At 40.1% G+C, this 23,645-nt stretch overlaps 1 protein-coding gene across 3 annotated transcripts in view; it reads right to left on the bottom strand.

Annotated features, from left to right (window-relative positions):
- Nucleotides 1-23,645, bottom strand: part of EIF2B3 (eukaryotic translation initiation factor 2B subunit gamma) — a 170,626-nt gene that overhangs the window by 77,502 nt on the left and 69,479 nt on the right. For all 3 annotated transcript variants that reach the window (XM_027108742.1, XM_027108743.1, XM_027108741.1), the window contains exon 5: nucleotides 22,590-22,701. In XM_027108742.1, the coding sequence (XP_026964543.1) occupies nucleotides 22,590-22,701 (112 nt within the window). The remainder of the gene's footprint in view (nucleotides 1-22,589; nucleotides 22,702-23,645) is intronic.

The raw sequence follows: 23,645 nt of genomic DNA, 5'->3' as shown, positions 1-23,645 counted from the left end.
CCTCATATCTCCTCCCTCTTGCATCTCCCACCCTCCCTATCCCACCCCCTCTAGGTGGACACAGAGCACCCAGCTGATCTCCCTGTGCTATGCGGCTGCTTCCCACTAGCTATCTATTTTACATTTGGTAGTGTATATATGTCTGTGCCACTTTCTCACTTAGTCCCAGCTTACCCTTCCTTCTCCCCGTGTCCTCAAGTCCATTCTCTACATCTGCATCTTTATTCCTGTCCTGCCCCTAGGTTCTTCAGAACCATTTTTTTTTTTTTTTAGATTCCATACATATGTGTTAGCATACGGTATTTGTTTTTCTCTTTCTGACTTACTTCACTCTGTATGACAGTCTCTAGGTCCATTCACCTTGCTACAAATAACTCAATTTCATTTCTTTTTATGGCTGAGTAATATTCCATTGTTTATATGTGCCACATCTTCTTTATCCATTCATCTGTCATTGGACACTTAGGTTGCTTCCATGTCCTGGCGATTGTAAATAGAGCTGCAATGAACATTGTGGTACATGATCCTTTTTGAATTATGGTTTTCTCAGGGTATATGCCCAGTAGTGGGATTGCTGGGTCGTATGATAGTTCTACTTTTAGTGTTTTGAGGAACCTCCATACTGTTCTCCATAGTGGCTGTATCAATTTACATTCCCACCAACAGTGCTAGAGGGTTCCCTTATCTCCACACCCTCTCCAGCATTTATTGTTTGTAGATTTTTAGATGATGGCCATTCTGACTTATGTGAGGTGATACCTCATTGTAGTTTTGATTTGCGTTTCTCTAATGATTAGTGATGTTGAGCATCTTTTCATGTGTTTGTTGGCAATCTGTATATCTTCTTTGGAGAAGTGTCTGTTTAGGTCTTCTGCCCATTTTTGGATTGGGTTGTTTGTTTTTTTGATATTGAGCTGAGCTGCATGAGCTGCTTGTATATTTTGGAGATTAATCCTTTGTCAGTTGCTTCGTTTGCAAATATTTTCTCCCATTCTGAGGGTTGTCTTTTCATCTTGTTTATGGTTTCCTTTGCTGTGCAAAAACTTTTAAGTTTCATTAGGTCCAGTTTTTGTTTATTTTTATTTCCATTTCTCTAGGAGGTGGGTCAAAAAGGACCTTGCTGTGAGTTATGTCATGGAGTGTTCTGCCTATGTTTTCCTCTAAGAGTTTAATAGTGTCTGACCTTACATTTAGGTCCTTAATCCATTTAAAGTTTATTTTTGTGTATGGTGTTAGGGAGTGTTCTAATTTCATTCTTTTACATGTAGCTGTCCAGTTTTCCCAGCACCACTTATTTATTTATCTTATATATATATATATATATATATTTAAAATTATGTACTTATTTATTCATGGCTGTGTTGGGTCTTCGTTTCTGTGCGAGGGCTTTCTTTAGTTGTGGCAAGCGGGGGTCACTCTTCATCGTGGTGCACAGGCCTCTCACTATCGCGGCCTCTCTTGCTGCGAAGCACAGGCTCCAGACGCGCGGGCTCAGTAATTGTGGCTCACGGGTCCAGTTGCTCCGCGCCATGTGGGATCTTCCCAGACCAGGGCTCGAACCCATGTCCCTTGCATTGGCAGGCAGATTCTCAACCACTGTGCCACCAGGGAAGCCCCCAGCACCAGTTACTGAAGAGGCTGTCTTTTCTCCAGTGTATATTCTTGCCTCCTTTGTCAAAGATAATGTGACCATATGTGCGTGGGTTTATCTCTGGGCTTTCTATCCTATTCCATTGACCTATATTTCTGTTTTTGTGTCAGTACCATACTGTCTTGATTACTGTAGCTTTGTAGTATAGTCTGAAGTCAGGGAGCCTGACTCCTCCAGCTCCGCTTTTCTTTCTCAAGATTGCTTTGGCTATTTGGGGTCTTTTGTATTTCCATACAAATTGTGAAATTTTTTGTTCTAGTTCTGTGAAAAATGCCATTGGTAGTTTGGTAGGGATTGTACTGAATCATTTCCTTTGGGTTTTTCTGTAACATCTTATGAAAAAGCTAAAGGAACTTTTTGGCCAACCCAATATATAAAGCTTCCTACTTTAAGACATCTTTGGGCTTCCTTAGTGGCGAAGTGGTTGAGAGTCTGCCTGCCAATGCAGGGGACACGGGTTCTATCCCTGGTCTGGGAGGATCACACATGCCACAGAGCAACTTGGCCCGTACATCACAACTACTGAGCTTGCACTCTAGGGCCTGTGAGCCACAACTACTGAGCCCCCGCGCCTTGACTACTGAAGCCCGCATGCCTAGAGCCCGTGCTCAGCAGCAAGAGAGGACACCACAGTGAGAGGCCTGTGCGCCACAATGAGGAGTAGCCCCTGCTCGCTGATACTAGAGAAAGCCTGCATGCAGCAGCGAAGACCCAGTGCAGGCAAAAAAAAAAAAGACGTCTTTACCTGGATGCCTTAAAAACACCTCAAATTCAGCCCAAACGTTGGATCTCACCTCCACAAACTCAGTGTTCCCTATCTCACTATATATCCTGTAGCTCAAACCAAAATGTGAGTCATTCCTGACAACCTTCCACACCTCAGCACCAAGGCTCAATCACACACCAAGTCCTCATATTTTACCTGTGAAATCCTTCTCTAATTTATCCACTTTTCTTTGTCTCCACTGTCAATGCCATAGTCCAAATTACCATTACTTCTCCTGGATTACTACAATACCCTCCCTTACCTGGTCTCGCTACAACCTCTCTTACCCAACTCCAATCCATTCTTCACACTACCTCCAAAGTTACCTTTTCAAAGGGCAATTTGATCCTGTCATTCTCCTACTTAAAATCCTTTGGTGGTTAGGACTGTGGTAGATTATTTTCAAAAACGGCCACAATTATTCCCCTCTCTGAACCCACAACTCTTTGTAAAGTAACTCTGCAGTTCCTCCCATTAAGAGGTAAAGTTTATTTTCCCACCCCATGAGTCTGGGCTGGCCTTGTGACTGCTTTGACCAAAAGAATATGGTAGGAATGATGCTGTTTCAGCCCTTTCTCCAATATATAAGACTGAAAGGTCTTACTAGGCTCTGTCCTTAAAAATTCCATGCCAAGAGTACATTCAAACACAAGATGACATGCTGGCTCCATTAATGTCCTCTTCCAACAAATTTATTTGGTTCCTACTTATGTTAGGGCACGTATTAGATCCTAGGGTTAATAAGACAAATAAAATACAATTGTTGTCCTCATGTAACTTATAGTCCAGAGCAACAAAAGTTACAGATGTTTTCTAGAATCTGTATAGTATATAGAAGAATACAAAGGAAGAAGGGTCAATTTTGTCTAGTACAAAGACAGTCAGGAAAAGCTTCAAAGAGAAGTGATATTTTAGCTGAGTCTTGAAAGAAGAGCAGGTATTTAGCCAGGGATGGAAGGGTAACTTCGGTTGAAGGAGTTCCAGGAATGATGAAAGCAAAAGGACAGAGGTGTAAAAAGAAATGCATAAGTCAGAGAAGAAAAAGCAACTCTCCATAGCCATATGGTGGAGTGTTGACTATGAGGTTGTATTGGGGGAATGGTAAGATATAAGGTTGGAGGAGTAAGCATGGTTAGATGACTAAGGGTCTTATGAATTTGTACTTTATCCTATAATAACGTGTTTACAGGTGTAGGAGAAAGAAATAGTAGAAAGCAATGTTGAAAATTCTGGAAAATGCTGAAAAAACTGACGAAGCAAGATTCCACGGGAGGCATAAGAAAATGGGATAAAAGACATAAGTGAAGGGTCTAGTCCTAAATAGGAGAAAGGAAACTTCTAAGGCTACAGAAAAGGAACTGAAGATGGGTCTGAGTAAAGATAAAATCATGGGAAGGGATAGTATGCTGGGGAAATAAGCATCTGTTAGTTAGGATTCTCTCACAGAAGGAGAAAGCAGGGTCATTTTCTGAAGCAGGAGAGTGGTGGATGGTTGATAATAGCTGCTGAGTGAAGCGGAAAGGTGGTCCAGGACAGGTGTAAGAATGCGAGTGGTTCTTAGGGCTCAGCCAAGATTGGGACCGTCAATTTATAGTGATGCCAGTCTACAACATTGCATGATATTTCTCCTGAAGACTTTAATAGAACAGATGTAGGAGTGGACAAAGTAAATGTTAAGAGTAACCCAAAGTTGAGGGTTATGAGGGCAGATATAACAAAAGAACAATGAGTGAGGATATGGAAGGAAATGCCTAAAGTAATATAAGGTCTAGATTAGATGAAGAAGGAAATGAGGGTGAGAAAGAGAAAAAAGAGAAAGAGAGAGTGAGGGAGGAAGAGCGGGAGGAAGGGGTGGTAAGTGACTAAAAGATATAAGGGGACTGAAATGAAGTAAACAGGATCCTGGGTAAAGATGGCAGACTGAGCACAGGCAGTAAGCCCTATTCCTTTTGAAAGCTCATTAAAGTGACAGTAAACAGTTTTTGTTTTGTTTTGTTTTTTTAAGTGTATTTTATTTATTTATTTTTGGCTGCGTTGGGTCTTTGTTGCTGTGCGCAGGCATTCTCTAGTTGTGGTGAGCGGGGGCTACTCTTCATTGCGGTGCGCGGGCTTCTCATTGTGGTGGCTTCTCTTGTTGCGGAGCACGGGCTCTAGGCAGGTGGGCTTCAGTAGTTATGGCATGTGGGCTCAGAAGTTGTGGCTCACGGGCTCCAGAGAGCAGGCTCGGTAGTTGTGGCACACGGGCTTAGTTGCTCCACAGCATGTGGGATCTTCCCAGACCAGGGTTCGAACACGTGTCCCCTGCATTGGCAGGTGGATTCTTAACCACTGTGCCACCAGGGAAGCCCGGTAAACGGTTCTTCGATTTTGTTTTTGAAGGCATTACCCCCAAGGACAAAGATTAGGAGAGGAGAGTACAGTAACAAAATTTTAGAAACTGTAAAGGATAGTGGTAAGAGATTTAGCGTATCTAAGAAAGCTGAATCCTAAACCAGCCATAAGGAAAGCTGATTTGTACTGCAGAAGCCCTGAAATGATCAGGAATTGGTAGCACAGCTTTTAGCCACCTAGAAAGGAGATTGAAAGATTTTTCTCTGAACTCTGTAGCCAGTCCAAAAAAAAAAAAAAAAAAAAAAGAGACTTAAGAATACTGACATGGGGGTTCTCATAAATAACCCTATCTACCATAAACAAAACCCTCAGAATGGGAGAAAATATTTGCAAACAAAGCAACCAACAAGTGGTTAATCTCCAAAATATACAAACAGCTCATGTAGCTCAATATCAAAAAAAAAAATAACTCAATCAAAAAATGGGCAGAACATCTAAATAGACATTTCTCCAAAGAAGACATACAGATGGCCAAAAGGCACATGAAAAGATGCTCAACATCACTAATTATTAAAGAAATGCAAATGAAAACTACAATGAGGTATCACCTCACACGGTCAGAATGGCCATCATCAAAAAACTCTACAAACAATAAATGTTGAAGAGGGTATGGAGAGAAGGGAAGCCGCCTACACTGTTGGTGGCAATGTAAATTAGTACAGCCACTATGGAGAAGAGTACGGAGGTTCCTTAAAAAACTAAAAATAGGGGCTTCCCTGGTGGTGCAGTGGTTAAGAACCCGCCTGCCAATGCAGGGCACACGGGTTTGAGTCCTGGTCCAGGAGGATCCCACGTGCCGCTGAGCAGCGAAGCCCGTGCGCCACAGCTGCTGAGCCTGCGCTCTAGAGCACGCAAGCCACAACTACTGAGCCCCTGTACCACAACTGCTGAAGCCCACGTGCCTAGAGCCTGTGCTCTGCAACAAGAGAAGTCACCACAATGAGAAGCCCATGCACCACAACAAAGAGTAACCCCTGCTCCCCAAAACTAGAGAAAGCCCATGTGCAGCAACGGAGACCGAACGCAGACAAAAAAATAAAAACAAACAAACAACTAAAAATAGAACTACCATATGCCCCAGCAATCCCACTCCTGGGCATATACTGGAGAAAACCATAATTCGAAAAGATACATGCACCCCAATGTTCATTGCAGCACTATTCACTACAGCCAGGACATGGAAGCAACCTAAATGTCCATCAACAGAGGAATGGATAAAGAAGATGTGGTACATATATACAATGGAATATTACTCAGCCATAAAAAGAACAAAATAATCCCATTTGCAGCAACATGGGTGGACCTAGAGATTGTCATACTGAGCGAATAAGTCAGACACAGAAAGACAAATATCATATGATATTGCTTATATGTGGAATCTGAAAGAAAGGGTACAAGTGAACTTATTTACAAAACAGAAGTAAAGTAGAAAACAAACTTATGGTTACCAGGGGATAAGGGAGGTAGGATAAATTGGGACATCGGGACTGACACATACACACTACTATATATAAAATAGATAACTAATAAGAACCTACTGTATAGCACAGGGAGCTCTACTCAATACTCTGTAATGGCCTATATGGGAAAAGAATCTTTAAAAAAAAAAAGAGTGGATATATGTATATGTATAACTGATTCACTTGGCGGTACACCTGAAACTAACATAACATTGTAAATCAACTATACACCAGTAAAAATTTAAAAATAAATACATAAATAACCCTATCTATGTCACTTTATAGATGTAAGAGTTAAAAGTATAGAACAGTTAAAGTTTCAGTGCCTATACTGGACAAGACACCTTGGGAAAGGTTCCTCCCCCCTCCCCTCAAAGAACTGCAAAGTGGAGAAGTACTCTAGGAGTTACAGCTGGTTAAGTAGCAGTGGGGATACCAATATAGATAAACAGCATGTATTTCAAGACTTTTCACACCATCAGGAAAATAATCAAGAATGTGAACCCATTTTTCATCATCTGTAGTCCCAGAAATAGAGATCTGGCCATGATCTTTGAGGCTCTGACTTAAGTTTCTGTCTTTTTTCCAAGATGAACGTGTGAACATTTTATTCCATTTTAAAAGATATCGTTTAGAAGCTTGTTTTAATATTTTCATTACCCTTCCAGTAATAAAACCCTTGACTAGTATTCAAAAGAAAACAACATAACATTGGAGAAAGGCTACATGATTTTCTTATTAAATATTTGGCACAAATACCTTTACTTATGAGTTATTAAAAACACATGTCTTTCAGAAATGGGAATTTTAGAGCTGAGCAGTGGGGGGGGGGGCTTTAAAGAACAACTAAGCCAATTTCAGCTGGGGAAACTGAGGCTTAGAGAAGCAAAGTGATTTGCTCAGCGTCATACAGCTTTTGTCTCAAGACTAAATTCTAAATTCTCTGGACTTGAATTTCTAGTACAATTTCTATCAGTAACATTCTTTTCCACTACATATAATGCCTTTCCAAGTCAGTAATGCATCAATTCGACATGTGGCAGAGGTGTTGTGCTTTCTCCAAATCCACTGAGGTAGTACGAATTTGGGCCCAGTGGAGTGAAGTCACCAGTACTGTCTGATGACAGAGGGAGAATGCCTCTGTACCTGACCATAGGCTCCCCAGGACTCCTATTCCAAGTGTCTTACACTATCTCACTTTCCAGGACCAAATATGCCTGAAGCCCAACAAAACAGAACACTCTCTTTGCAATCAAGCAAATACTCCCTCCTCTGCTGGAAACAGAGAAAACAGATGGGATGTACATTCCATCATCACTGTCCTTTTCTCTTACAACCAATACCTATAAAAGTAAGAAAACTATAAAACAAGAGGTTTTTGGCTCTCTATATACACAAACGCCTTTTCCAATATAACTTTGGTGACTTCCCAACAGGAACTAGCCCCCACCTTTGGAAATTCAGTTTGAAAAGAAAGACAGGAAGTATTGTATTCTGATATTCAAAAAGTGCTTGAAAATCTGAATCTAATTAACTATCCCACCATCTCACTGAGGCGAGGAGGAGCCATAGGAATAGGGTCATAGGAATGGGAGGAACATTTTTACTGCTCATTTATCCAGCCAGCTGCCCTATTACGGCTATACACCAAAGACCCTGAATCACTGGGGGATAGATTACAAGTTAGAAGAATGGAATGGAGAGAAAAAAATCTGCCAAAAATCAAATGTGCAACCTAGTCTTAGGAAACTGGTAGAAGATCTGGCCTTAATGGCCCCAGCATTTACCCAAGGCCTTGAGCTCAATAGGTATGAAGGAAAAATATACCTCCATCTGCTCTTCATTTTCACCTTACCTCTTGGCTGTGTCCACCTTCTTTGATCATATCATGCTCAAACCTTGCTCTCTTTGGCAGGGACCACTGGGACTATGGTACTTACTAACGGTTCACCACATGGAGCAATAAACTAGTTCCCAGGGAGGGTAAAGAGAAAGCAGGAGACAATTTCCACCTTATAGCTGTAATTATAGAAACATATGACTCTGGCTTCTAAGAACTTTATGTCTAAACCTGCCAAATCTAATGTTGCATAAACATCAGTGTTTAATGGATGCATAAATGAGTCAGGTCCCTTGTTTCTCATAACAATAGATGACCACAAGTAGTTCTTTCTGCATTCTAAAGGACAAAATCCTTTCCCCTTTGGAATTTTGTCAATCTAGCAATGCAACGCTGCGTTTCTTTTTAGGTCTTATACCTTAAATCTATCCTGCGTACTGCTGTCAGACTACCTTTCCAGAGTCCTGAATTATAAATATTATTTCTCTCCTCAAAATGTCTTTAATAATTCCCCAGTATTCAAGGCCCTCTTTTTTTTTTTTTTTTTTTGCGGTACGTGGGCCTCTCACTGTCGTGGCCTCTCCCGTCGCGGAGCACAGGCTCCGGACACGCAGGCTCAGTAGCCATGGCTCACGGGCCGAGCCGCTCCGCAGCATGTGGGATCTTCCCAGACCGGGGCACGAACCCGCGTCCCCTGCATCGGCAGGTGGACTCTCAACCACTGCGCCACCAGGGAAGCCCGGCCCTCTATTTTTTTAAAAAATTAATTAATTTATTATTTTTGGCCGCATTGGGTCTTTGTTGCTGCACGCGGGCTTTCTCTAGTTGTGGTGAGCGGGGGCTACTCTTAGTTGTGGTGCATGGGCTTCTCATTTGTGGTGGCTTCTCTTGTTGCGGAGCACAGGCTCTAGGTGTGTGGGCTTCAGTAGTTGTGGCACATGGGCTCCAGTAGTTGTGGCATGTGGCCTCCAGTAGTTGTGGAACGTGGGCACAGTAGTTGTGGCTCGTGGGCTCTAGAGCGCAGGCTCAGTAGCTGTGGCGCATGGGCTTAGTAGCTCCGCAGCATGTGGGATCTTCCCGGACCAGGGCTTGAACCCGTGTCCCCTGCACTGGCAGGCGGATTCTTAACCACTGTGCCACCAGTGAAGCCCAAGGCCCTCTATTTGTGTACCAACTTAACTTCCCAGCCTTATCTCCTAGTGCTCTCCAGTAGGGATCTTCCATTTGGGCTAAACTGTTCCTAAACAAGTCTTGCATACCCTGCCTCCACACCTTTGCTCAGAGCATTCTCCCCACATAGGATTCAGCTTCCCATGTCCCTTTCCATATCAGATCCAAATCCATCCTTCAAGTCCAAATTATTCTATTACATTTTCCTGACCACCTCAGCCCCTAGGGTTTGATGCTTCCCCTGAGTTCTTAGAACACTGTTGGCCATAATTGTTCAGAATCTGATATTGTTTGCTATTATTTGTTAGGCTTTTATATGCATAATCTTATATTCCACCAAGGCTAATGAACTCTTTAAATACCAAAACAGTGGTTTAACAAGAGGAGGAAACTAATGAACACTGTGTTCCTGAAAAGTAGAAAGCATAAGCTAACAGAAAAGGCCCAGATCTGTCACTAACTAGATAATGATATGGAATAAACCCTTTTTCCTTTGGTTTTCAGTATCACTATTTGAAATATAGGGGACTGGACCAAATGACCTTCTAGCTGTGACAGTTTATGATTCTAAAATATCTGTAAATAAGATATTTTCAATACATTAAGAGATACCCTTTCATTGCATCTTTATGTTGAGCTCTTCTAAAATATAAAGAAACCCTCCTCTGTTTCCTAAAATTTGATTTTGATAAATGGTTTAGGAGAAAAAAAATCTGTAACAAACCCCTTGCTTCTTTTTTCACAGAAAGAATTCCAGATCCAGTCAGCTATATCCTGACTGCTGTAAGAAACAAGCTGTGTTAACAAGGTCCCATCATAGATACTCTTTATAGAGAGGGAGAGAAAAACAAACAAACAACAACCAAAAAAACCCAACTCTAGTGGGGCTGGTAAACTACAGCCTGCCAGTTGGATGACCCTGCTGCCTGTTTTTGTAGATAAAGTTTTACTGGAACACAGCCATGCTCACCTGTTACATATCTATGGATGCTTTTGTGCTATAACAGCAGCGTTGAATAAATGCAACAGACACCAGATGGTCTACAAAGTCTAAAATATTTACTACTTACCCCTTACAGAAAAAGTTTGCCAATCCTTGTTCTCTACCTTAACATTCATCACAGAGTGCCAAAGCCCTAGATTACAGACTCAATCATAGCTGGTCACTAGGTGATTTCCCACTTATTCGTTCAACAAATATTCACTGAGATTTCTTATTACTATCTAATCTTCATTTATTTCATCTGTAAAATGGCATGTAATAGTATCTACTTCATAGGGTTATTGTAAAAACGCCTTTAACACAATGCCAGGCACAAAATTTGAAAAGCCGTAGCTGCTACTGTCATCATCATCATCATAATCGTCATCATCATCACCATAATCATCATCTCTACCACCACCACCACCACCACTACCATCACCATCCTTTCCTGATGCTGTAGGAAAAGCAGGTTCTCTCTGATGGCCATGACCACCTAAGTGAAAGGAGAGAATCCTAGCATCTCTGTGGCTTGACTTCATACTTAGGAAACAGCTATATGTTGACAGCACTCAGACTGCAATCACAAGAATACAGGAAATGTTCTTTTGATATGAAATGGCAGTTGACCCTATAGGCTTCTGACACCAGACATAACAGACACTCAATATCTTTTCCAGAGTTTATCAGGAAGACAAATATGATTTGAATTTATGAACACCTCTCTTGAGGACTTAGAGCTTGCTTGTAGTCCCAAACTCAAGTGACATTAAAAAACAATGTGAAATTAAATGAGTCCACTGACTTATCACTACCTTCCAAATCAACCATCTACCCAGATTTGGTAACAAACAAATTTTCTCACTTTTTTGAGAACTATGATTTTTTAAAAAGTCCAACAGCCTGAAATATGTATGTAGCTTTTTCTAATTCAATCCAACAAGCAAATGTTGGATTGAAATGGGTGTCTACTTTTCCCTATTACAGTGTTGGTAATGTCTCTCTAACATGCACAGAAGTTGTCTGAGGAAATAAGTATGCTTTATGTTCTTTTTAGGATCCTTCAAAATTCTGGATAGGAATCCTAAGTGATTCACTGAATCCTAAGTGATTCACAGATGATTTAAAATCAAGTGCCAACATCAACTGATAAATAATGGATAACTCAAATGTGATATATCCACACAATGAAATACTAGTCAACAATAAAAAGGAATGAAGTACTGACATAAGCGCTAACACAGATGAACCTTCAAAACATTAGGCTAAGTGAAAGAAGCCAGTCACAAAAGGTCACATATTGTATGATTACATTTCTATGAAATGTTCAGAATAGGCAAATATATATATATATACACAGAAAGTAGATTAGTGCTTGCCTAGGGCAGGAGGGGAGAACTGGGGAGAAATTGGGAGTACCTTAATGGGTACCAGGTTTCTTCTGGGGGTAGTAAAAATGCTTTAAAAATGGACTGTGGTGATGGTTGCAAAAGTCTGTGAATATATTAAAACCATGGAATTGCACACTTTAAATGGGTAATTGTATGTTGTGTGAATTATATTTCAATAAAGCTGTTATAAAAAAAAGGGAAAATCATATGCTAGGACTTCTGTCTTCCATCTAAGATTTATAAAGCTGGAAAGAGAGTTGCTCTCATTCTAACAACAACAACAAAGAATAATCTACAAAATCATAACTTTTCTTGAGCTCATCACAGGGCAACCAAGTAGTGAGAAATCTAAGGAAAGATAAGAGACTCCAAGGAGAGATGAGATATCAACACTGGCTCACATATGGCACAACATGGTAGGAAGACAGGGCTACCATACAAGCAGGTAAGAAGAATTCAGTTAAACCTCTTAAAGTGGGCTTCCCTGGTGGCACAGTGGTTAAGAATCTGCCTGCCAATGCAGAGGACACAGGTTCGAGCCCTGGTCCGGGAAGATCTCACATGCCGCGGAGCAACTAAGCCTGTGCACCACAACAACTGAGCCTGCGCGCCTAGAGCCTGTGCTCCACAACAAGAGAAGTCAAAGCAATGAGAAGCCCGCGCACCACAACGAAGAGTAGCCCCTGCTCGCCGCAACGAGAGAAAGGCCCTCATGCAGCAACGAAGACCTAATGCAGCCAAAAATAAAAAAAGAAATAAAATAAATTTATATATAAAAAAATTCTTAACATGTTTTTTCTTTGTTTCTTTTCCCCCTCCCTCCCTTCTCTCTCTCCACCGCCTCCTTTCTTTTTTAGCTGTGCCACGCATTATGTGGGACCTTAGTTCCCCGACCAGGGATCAAACCTGTGCCCCCTGCATTGGAAGTGCAGAGCCTTAACCACTGGACCGCCAGGGAAGTTCCAATATTTTTAACACATTTCTAAAGGCTGAGTGGTAACTAGCCTGAGAGGATACCATCCCAGAGACCACAGACACATGAGGTATTTGTACTTACTTTTCTCAAAGACACGGAATTGTGTACTACAAAGAGTAAAGTTTACTGTAGGTAAATGATACCTCAATAAACCCAACTTAAAAAAAAAAAATCTGGGCTTCCCTGGTGGCGCAGTGGTTAAGAGTCCGCCTGCCGATGCAGGGGACACGGGTTCGTGCCCCAGTCCGGAGGATCCCACATGCCGCGGAGCGGCTGAGCCCGTGAGCCATGGCCGCTAAGCCTGCGCGTCCGGAGCCTGTGCTCCGCAGTGGGAGAGACCACAACGGTGAGAGGCCCGCGTACCGCAAAAAAAAATCTAGTGCCAGGTAATTAGAAACAATCTAAATGCCCAGCAATACTAGATATGGTTAATAAATGATATATATTCATATGACAGATGATTATACAGCTATTGAAAACCATGTTAAAAAACCAAGAAGACTGTGGTAGTCAGGATAATGGCCCCTCAAAGATGTCAACATCCTAATCCCTGGAACCTGTGAACATGTTACCTTATGTGGCAAAAGGGAATTTGCAGATGTGATTAAGTTAAGAATCTTGAGATGGGTGGATTATCCTAGATTATCCTGGTGGCCTGGTGGACTCGATGTAATTACAAGGGTCCTTATTAGAGGAAGACAGTCAGCTAAGTACTTTCTAACTGACAAGTCATTTAGTTCTCTAGAATCATCCAGCCCTGAATGCTCAAATGTCAACATATTAGGCCTGACTACAACATCACAAAACTAGTGGGCTGCCATTTGATTTATTTGGTCCTGCAAACATATCTATGGTGTTGGGCAGATGTGCCTCGTTAGCTGGAACCCTCTCCTTCCGCTATGAACATGACCTGTAGCCCCTGGAGAATGAGAATCAGAGTTCCAAGCAGCAGTTTCAGGTGCTGGATCCATTTTCATCACTGCTTCCATTTATTCCTAGGGAGCTGGAAAATTCCTTTGCACTCTGATAAACCAAATAACTATCCCTTTATCAAATATTTATAGAGCAGCACTATAGGGCCACAAACTGGTAAATTGAAAGGAGTGTCTAGTACAGTAATTTTCAACTTTGGTACATTAGAATCACCCAAGGAACTTAAAAAAAACGCTCATCCTATGCCAGACTATTTAAATAAGAATCTCTAGGGTACATCAACATTTTAAAATATGCTCCCCAGGGTTGAGAACTGCTGGCCTTGTGAGAAGGACAGACAAGAAATCAATGCTTACAGGAGTGTGAGGCTGGAAAGACTCTAATTGAATGGATATACATTTTTTGGTACATTCTCAGTCAGGAGTTATAAGAGGCACAAATGATATTAGATACCATTCATCACCGTTTTTATACATGCAGAGGCCTGTGCAACAGGTGTGCTTTCAGAGAAAAAAAACCATCCAGGAAATTTTACTCTACAATTGAAAGAATGATCACTCCAAGAGTGAGTAAGTTTGCTTTATCAGGCAAGGCAAACCACAGGGAAAACCATGTTACTGTGTGTTGAAGACTGGATTCTCTAGAAGTGATGATGAGACAGAATTTAGGGAGCAAGATGTTTATAAGGGATCAACACCTGAGTAAGGAAGGGGAGGAAGCAAGATTGGGTGGAGGAAAAACTGAGATGTAGGCTCTACAAAGCCTTGGCCAATCCAGCAGAGTTCTGAAGCAAGTATTGCCTGTCAGAATGGCCGAGTCTTTACATCTCTTCCTCATTCAGTCACAGGATGCAGGCTGCCCCAGCGAGGGCATGACCTCAGCCAATGTGATGCTGTACAGATGAGATAGATCCTGAAGTTGGTGACAGCTAGAGGCTGTCTGTGGACTACACTCCCTATTGCTAAGTAACAAGTCCTTCCTTCAAGGGGGACCTAGGCAGCTTATCTCAATGTTTATCGTTCGGCACTATAACAATGGACACCATGGGCCAAGAGGTAATTCTTCTTCTCAGGAATTTATTCTAACCCAGGCCTCTCTCTCTCTCTCTAGGAACACAAGAAAGAAAAATTAGGACTATTTGTTGACAATATTTAAACAACAAAAGCCCTTGAAGTTTAGTAAGACCATAGGATGACTGTCCATTGTCCTTATGTTTTGGATTGAACTAGTGGTGTGTCCAAGGTCTCAGCAAAGGCATCCAGCTGAGGCAGGATGCATCCCACATGCAGCCACTGACATTCCCTACTTCAAGGATATGTGGGGAGCAAACTGAAGTTGAAAGGAAAAGAACTATATCCTATTTGAACACCCCTCCTCCTCCCCAGATGTCTTTCAACTTCATTGTTTCTAAGAACCTCTTGATTCAAAGCCTAGAGACTTAGGATTTTATTGGTCATCTATAATTGTATAACAAATTACCTCAAACTCAGAGCCTTAAAATAACAAACATTTGTTATCTCACAGTTTCTGGAATTGGGGAGTGGTTTAGCTTGGTGGTTCTGACTCAGGTTCTCTCATGAGGTTGCAATCAAGCTGTTGGTCAGGACTGCAGTCATCTCAAGGCTCTACTGGAGAAGAATCTGCTTTCAACATGGCTGTTAACAGGTCTCAGAATACCTGCTTCTAAGCTCATTCATATGGTTGCTGGCAGTCCTCAGTTCCTAACCATATGGCTTCTCCATAGCCTACCTGAATGTCCTCATGACATGGCAGCTAGCTTTCCTTTTCCTAGAGCTGTGTCATAACGCAGCAGCTGACTTCCCCAGAGTAAGTGATTCAAGAGAGAGCAAGAGAGCATGAGTGGGCACCAAAGACAGAAGCTGCAGTCTTTTTATAACCTAATTTTGGCAGTGACATCCCATCACTTCTACCACACTCTATTCACTAGCAGCAAGTTCCTAAGTCCAGCTCATGCTCGAGGGGAGTTTTCTTCAGAGGAAATGTATCAAAGAACTTATAAATATATCTTTAAAATTACCACAAAATTAAAACAGAATAGAAAGGTTTGGAGTTCAGTTAGGTTTGTTTTTGCAATCGGGTAAGAAAGAAATAAACAATCCAACAAAAGCCATTAGCCATGTCCACTGCAGAAAGTGCTTTAATTCAGCAAGAGTAAAGACTCTCCCCAGCTGCACTACTCCCCAGCAGGCATCTATGCCTACTAAACCAGGAACGCCACTTCCCAAAAGCAAGAGCAAAGTCAAATACAGTAAATCCCCTACACGCAAACGAGTTCCATTCCAAGAGCATAAACATTTGTCATCTTTATGAAGATGACAAATTCATAAGTCCAATTTGTTCAAGTCCAACAAAGTTAGCCTAGGTACCCAACTAACACAATTGGCTATATAGTACTGTACTGTAATAGGTTTATAATACTTTTTACACAAATAATACATAAAAAACAAAGAAAACTTTTAAAATCTTACAGTACAGTACCTTGAAGAGTACAGTAGTGCAGTACAACAGCTGGTGTACAGGGGCTGGCATCGAGTGAACAGGCAAGAAGTTACTGACTGGAGGAGGGAGAGGAGATGGTGGTGGAGCTGAAGGATCATCAGCAATAGGAGACGGAGGGCAAGCTGCAATTTCAGTCACGCGTGACGTTGATGGAATGCACGTTCGCATCTTTGAAAGTTCGAAACTTGAAGGTTCATATGAAGGGGACTTACTGTACAGAAATATCTTCATTCACTGGACTGTATCTTTAGAAATAACACTACCCTGAATCCTCCTCACTTTAGGTCCTTAGGCTTAATCTCCATGGTAGCACATGTTTTTCTTGTTTTTAATACTTTTTAAATTGGAGGGCTTCCCTGGTGGCACAGTGGTTGAGAGTCCGCCTGCCGATGTGGGGGACACAGGTTCGTACCCCGGTCCGGGAGGATCCCACATGCCATGGAGCGGCTGGGTCCGTGAGCCATGGCCGCTGAGCCTGCGTGTCCAGAGCCTGTGCTCCACAATGGGAGAGGCCACAACAGTGAGAGGCCCGCATACCGCAGGAAAAAAAAAAAAAAAAATTGGAGGAAAATTTAAAATACAGAAAAGTACAAAGAAAAAAAATAATCATCATCCATACTTTCACCTTCCAGAATTAATTGTTACTGTCTCAGCAGAGATGTTTTATTTGTTTTTTGTTTCTGTTTTAACATAAATGTCCCATTTGTTTTATGACTACCATGGCTTCTCTATCACTAAATTCTTTATTTTGATCGAATTCTTGGCTGCCTTCATTGTCAAGAAGTTTTGTTTTTTTCCCCCCCCAAGAAGGACTCATAGGTGCCACATTCTTGATTCCTTTCATGTTTGAGAATGTCTTCCCATTATTGCTTTTATATTTGAATGATACCTTCATTATTAATAATATTTGTGAGTTCCACTTTCTTTTTCTGAAAACACAGATTGTGTTCCTCTGGTATGCAATGTAGTGAAGAACTTGGGGATAAACTTAATTTTTACTCTCATGTAAGTGATTAGCTTTTTGTCTCTGGACGCTTGAAGAACTCTTTCTTTATCTAGGGATAAGTTTAGTAAGTTTACTAGGATACAACTGGCCAAATTTTCATAGAACACAATAACAATATACTCTCAAAATCTGTAGATTTTTTACTTGATTCAGAAAATTTTATTATATCTTATTTTTAATTAAAAAATTAAAATTTAAGTTAAATATGCACATAAAGAGGTAAATAGTCTCTCAAGGTTTACAATGAAAAATTTCAGTCTTCCATTCCCTTTCTTTCCTATTTTCTGTCCCCCAGAAGCACACCATTTCAATTCTTTTAGTGAATCCATTCAGTATTCCTACTCATATTTCTAATAACATTCCAATATTGATATTTCTTGGTTTTCCAATTCAGACATTATCTGTTGATTTCCCACTATGGAAGATGAGGATTTAGCTTCCTTTCATCACCAGCCTACCCCCACTACATACACCTGTACTTCTTGTATTCTCTACCTTTCTAATATAATTGTTTCATTATTTTGGTTAGCTTAATAATCAATGTTTAAGTTATTATGACTTCAGCTTTAGGTATTAGCTATTAACTATGAAAGAGGAAGTTTATCTCTCTTTTCTTCCCTCATACTTCCAAAAGACTAACCTTCCCTCCCATTATTCCAAAGTAATTATATCATAATTTTGGCTAGTCAGTGATTACATTATTATGCATATATAACATTAGTTACACCTGAGCCATTTAGCAACTAATGGTTTTTTTCCTGAACAATTTTTTTTCTTTTCTTTTCTTTTTTTTTTTTGGCTGCGCCATGCAGCTTGTTCCCTGACCAGGGATTGAACCTGTGTCCCCTGCAGTGGAAGCTTGGAGTCCTAATCACTGGACAGCCAGGTAAGTCCCTCCTGCACATTTTTGTTGTTTGCCTTGGCATTACTTGTCTTTTCATTTCTTAGTTTTCTAGATACTTATCAATAATTCAACTCCAAACTAAGTGCTCAAAACTCCTCTCAAAATGTTGACGCACATCAAGTATTCTATCATTTTCATCAGAAGAAATACGAACATTTTGAAGAAAATTTTCTCAAATCTTTCTGACCTATTCCAATCTGGTCTGTTTGCCATCTATCCCAGATACACAGGTGTTATCCTGGAATCTCCCTTCATCATTATCCTAGGGATTCGTTTTCCCTATAGCCTATGTCTTTCTCTTTCTAAGTGTATGCCAGGGTTTTGGTGTTCTATATCCTCTTGTAGCTTCCTGAAACAGATGCATGGAAAGCAAATGCCTGAAAGGTTCTTACTCTACTCTCATATTTGATAGTTTGACTAGATATAGATTTAAGAATTCTGAAAGCATTCTTCCCTTATTTTATAGTTTCTAGTGTTGCTGTTAAGAAATTGCAAGTTATTTTAATTCCTTTATATATGATATCCCCCCTCTTCTCTGGAAGCTTGCAGGATTTTCCTCTTTGGTATCAGGGTTATAACATTTCACAATGATAACTTGCTATGTTTCTTTTCATGCATTTTGCTGCACACTTTCCTTTCAGTCTAGAAACCCAGCTTCGTTCATTCTGAGAAATGTTTTTTGTAACAGTTCACTGATGATTTCTTCCCTCTTTATTTTCTCTGTTTTTTCCTTCTGGAACTCCTAATATTCAGATATTGGACCTCCTTGGCTGCTCCTTTAATCTTCTTATCATTTCTCTATTTTCCATCAATTTGTTGTTTTATTCTGCTTTGTGAAAAATTTTTCCAAAAAAATTTCCTAACTTTTCTATTAAATTTTTCATCTTAATATCAGCACTACGTGTTCTCTAAATGTTCCTTTTTAAATATAGCATCCTGCTTTTGGGTTCATGAATACAATATTCTCTCATCTCTCAATGAGGGCAAGGATTTTAGTGTGCTTTGTTCACTGCTGTGTCCCTAGCTCCTGCAACAGTGGCACTCAGATGCTCAAATATTAATAATAAATGTTACCTTTTTGAAGTTTTTTTCTCTCTGCATAATTTCTGTTTCCTTCAAGTTGATTTTTTTCCTATTATTGTTTTTTTCCCCCGCCTGTTTATTTGTTCTGGCCTCTAAATCTGGTAATCCTTGCTTTTTTTGGGTCCAACTTCTAAGACTGGCACAATAAATATGTGATTGGGAGCACTGAACATGTGGTGGACTTTGTCAACTTTGAAATTCAATGTAGTTAGATCCAAGAAGTATGTTATCTGCTGGGAACTCCCTGATGACTATATATTTAGGTCTCTCCTTTTGGACTCTGCTACCACAGAGAAGAATCTTCTAATGTGCTTGTTTGACATGTGTAAGCCCGGCTGCTAGTATTTAGGAGCTAAGTGGAAGAAGGAAGCTGAGGACCCCAGAACATACATTCACTTAATCCCCACTTTCCGCATGGTACCTCCAACATCATCTATGCCTGGTGCCCCAATCCAGAGAGCCTCTATTTTACCCTCTTCTGAGAATAAATCTCCAGCCTCTTACTAGAGTGGTGAGGTTTGGGGGAGGAAATCTATGGATCTACTTTTTAGACAAACTTTGAAGTAATCCTGCTTTTATCCTCACTACTAGATGTACTTGGTGCTGTTGAATCTTAACTCTTTTGAGAGTTTTATAGTGCAAATCAGCTTGCATCTCAGCTTTCCCCACTTCTGGCTTAGCATTCAGCTTTCTCAGGTATGCTAAATTGTCCTGCTTTTCTGTTTCCCAATTTCTGTTGTTGCTATTTCCTTTTTCATTTTCTTTAGCCTTCTGGATTTACACCCTTCTAAAATCCCTTTACTGTTGTCTTAGTGGGGTTTCAGAAGTCATATTTACCCAGTCCTTACAACTTTATATTAAAATCCTTAAATTAAATTACTTTACCAAGAATCCCTTATATCTTTGAATGCATCTTTTGGTCAAATGTTCAGTTCTCTATTTCAGAGACGTTAACTATATTGAATCATCTTTGTATTTCTATTAGATTCTAATTTCAATTATTTTCATTTTCATCTAAATTACTGAATATCTTAAACTTTTCCTCTATGTATATAATTTGATTTTCAGTGGTGTCAGTTCTGCTCTTTGCTATTTTTTAATTAATTAATTCTGTAATTAAGTTATTTGGTCCTCAATTTATTTTCTTAGTTCTATAATATCTTCTTTTATCTCATTTTGTTGTTTTATCATCTCATCACTGAACTCTTATTTATGAAATTCATATTCTACTGAGTTGTTTTGCAGTGGCAGAATTGTATATTTGTAAGGAAATTCTTTCTATTCTACTGAGTTATGTTTTTCTCAGGGCAGGTTTTTGTTATTTTGCAGGGCATTTTTCTTGCTTTCATTTTTGCTATACATTTGCACAGTTGACACACTGATTCTTTTGGTCTTGTTCATGCTTGTTTTATTTATTTTGATATATTATAGATGAATTCTTATCTCTCATCCTCATGTATCTGAGACTGGCTACCATGTGAGTGCTGGATATTTTGTATTCTGTGTACTTTTCTATGGCTTCAGGGAATGATGTGAGTGGGAGGGATGGAAAGGGTATAGGGAACTCACCAAGGTACTGTAGAGTCATTGTCCAATTATTTCTCTTTCCTGAGATTCTGTTAAATATTCTTGTTTCATTCCACATACGTAAGGGGTTACCCCATTCCTATGGAAGGACAGTCTCCAGCTTCACATTATTTCACCTATTCATTTTTTTTAGGATTAGATCTTTTGTTTCTGTTAAAGAGTCAACCTCATTGTTCATTCTCCCTGCTTCATCATTTATTCCCCAGCAGTTGTTCCCATTGCTTCTCAGTCAGAAGAAGATAAATGTACAGATATGTACTCAGTTTGCTTCTTTCCAGATCTGGAGCTATTAGTGAGAATTTGTAGGGTTTCATTAACACATCAGTATAGCTTCTGGGGAGTGGTGATAGGGTGGAGTTGGGAGCCTACTGTTATTCTTTTCTGTTCCTCACCAGAATCTTGTTTCTTTCCTTGGCCACCAATTTTTAAGCTTTATTATGTTTGATTATCTTACTGTGTTTGCTACTGTTGAAATTTCTGCCATTTTTAAAATTAATTTATTTTTCACATTTACTTAGAAACTAGTAGTAGGAAGCTCTGTGATGCAATCTGAAGCATCCACTTTAATCCACAAGTGTTTCTATGCAAGGCTCTAATATAGAACTCTTATCCATAGGGGTAATTGGGCCAACTGAAGCTAGAGTTTAATTTCATTTTCATTAAAATATATACTCTGAAATATGTCTCCTACCTCTGTTGTGCTGGATAGCAAAACAAACAAACAAATAAGCAGGAAAAAACCCACCAACCAGTAAGACATTTCTTTTGCAATTTACTCCTCTTACATTCATTTCATCCAGCCTCCAAACATTTATTAAGCATTCCTATGTACTGGCATCAGGCAGTAAAGCTCTGAGTATAGTGGCTTCTGAGCAAGCAGTCAATAAAATGCTGATTGAAGAAAATGTGACGAGGTTGCCTATGTGCAGCCATTAGGATGGCTACTATCAAAAAAATAGAAAATAACAAGCTTTGATGAGGATATGAAGAAATTATATCCTCATCACAGTTGGTGTGATTGTAAAATGGAAAACAGTATGGAGGTTCCTCAAAAAATAAAAAATAGGAACTATCAAATAATCCAGCAATCCCACCTCTGGATATATATCCAGAAGAATTCAGAGCAGGATGTCAAAGGGATATTTGCACAACCACGTTCACTGCAGCATTATTCACAATAGCCAAGAGGTGGAAGCAACCCAAATGTCCATTGATAGATGAACAGATAGAGAAAATGTGGTGTATACACACAATGGAATTTATGCAGCCTTAAAAGGAAGGAAATTCTGACACATGCTACAATGTGGATAAACCTTGAGGATACTATACTAATTAAGTGAAATAAGCCAGTGACAAAAAGACAAATAGTGCATGATTCCACTTATAAATGATACTTCAAGTAGTCAAATTCAGAAAAACAGAAAGCCAAATGGTGGTTACCAGGGCCTGGGGAGAGCAGATAAGGGAGAGTTGTTGTTTAATGGATACAGAGCTTCAGGTTTGCAAGATGAAAAAGTTCTGGAGATCTGCTTAACAACAATGTCAACATACTTTTAACACTACTGAACTATACACTTAAATATGGTTAAGGTGGTAAATTTTATGTTGTGTGTTTATCACAATTAAAAAAAAAAAGGAAGTTCTATAACACTGTTGGAAAGACAGTCCTGTTCCCTGTTCTCTCCACAGCTGCTCTGCCCCACTCCTATGCAGGATTTGATTCTACCTTGGCAGCAAAAGACACAGGGAAAAGCTAAGCTTGTGTGGTGAAGAAAAGCCTCCATCCTATCTCATGGGAAAACATTCACATACTTTTGTCAATTTCACACAGTTCAATCTAGTTTTCATTCCCTCTTTCCCATCCACTGGGTGGTTTTATTTTGTTTTAAGACAAGGAGAATTGCCAAAAAGAAAAACCCCAGGGCTTACTTCTGCAGGATGGATCCCTTAATGACCAGCTCCTCATCCAAGTCTGCTTCATTAGCCATGAAGAGCAGCCTCTTTCCTGTGCTGTCCACTCCAATGAAGTCACGCTGCTCCACTGAATCACACACAAAAAAGGAAAATCAAACAAAGCCATTTGCCCCACCTGTATGACTAAGTCAGGGGAGAGGGCACCTGCTCACATTGCTCTTAGAACCAAATACAGGAGTGAGTGCTATGTAACACATACTCACCACAATGTTTAAAACATGGGCAGTCAATTTTTTTTTTGTATTGCTCTAAAGGATATTATTAGGTTAACTGGTGAAGCCTGAATAAAGTCTGTAGATTAAAGTATGGTGCCAATGTAATTTTCTGTTTTAAGAGACTGTGGGGTGTGGGGGAAAGATACACATTGATGTATTAAAGGCAAAGGGAATCATATCTGCAAATTATTCTCATAAATAGCTCGGAAAAATAATAATTACATATATAATATATTGTATATTCATTAGATATACATTGAATATATATTATAAGAGGGAAAGTGGGAGAATACTAGAGCAAATGTTAACATTTGGGGAATCTGGGTAAAGGATATCTGCGATCTTTATACTACTCCTGTAACCTTCTGTAAATGTAAAATTTTATCAAAAATTAAAAGTTAAGGAGGTGATGGATATGTTAATTAGTTTGATGGTGGTATTCATTTCACAACATCTACATATGATGTCAAAACATCATGTTGTATACCTTAAATACAGAATTTTTATTTGTCAAAACTAAACAAGTAGGGGACTTCCCTGGTGGCGCAGTGGTTAAGAATCCGCCTGCCAATGCAGGAGACATGGGTTCAAGCCCTGGTCTGGGAAGATCCCACATGCCGTGGAGCAACTAAGCCCATGAGCCACAACTACTAGCCCGAGTGCCACAGCTACTGAAGCCTGCGTGCCTAGAGCCTGTTCTCCGCAACAAGAGAAGTCACCGCAATGAGAGGCCCGCGCACCGCAACTAAGAGTGGCCCCCGCTCACTGCAACTAGAGAAAGCCCGCATGCAGCAAC

The sequence above is a fragment of the Aethalodelphis obliquidens genome, unplaced genomic scaffold, assembly GCF_003676395.1.
Source record: "Aethalodelphis obliquidens isolate GAN/ISIS:26980383/991018 unplaced genomic scaffold, ASM367639v1 scaffold9, whole genome shotgun sequence".
Classification (NCBI taxonomy): Eukaryota; Metazoa; Chordata; class Mammalia; order Artiodactyla; family Delphinidae; genus Aethalodelphis; species Aethalodelphis obliquidens.
This window is presented reverse-complemented; position numbering and strand designations above follow the sequence as displayed.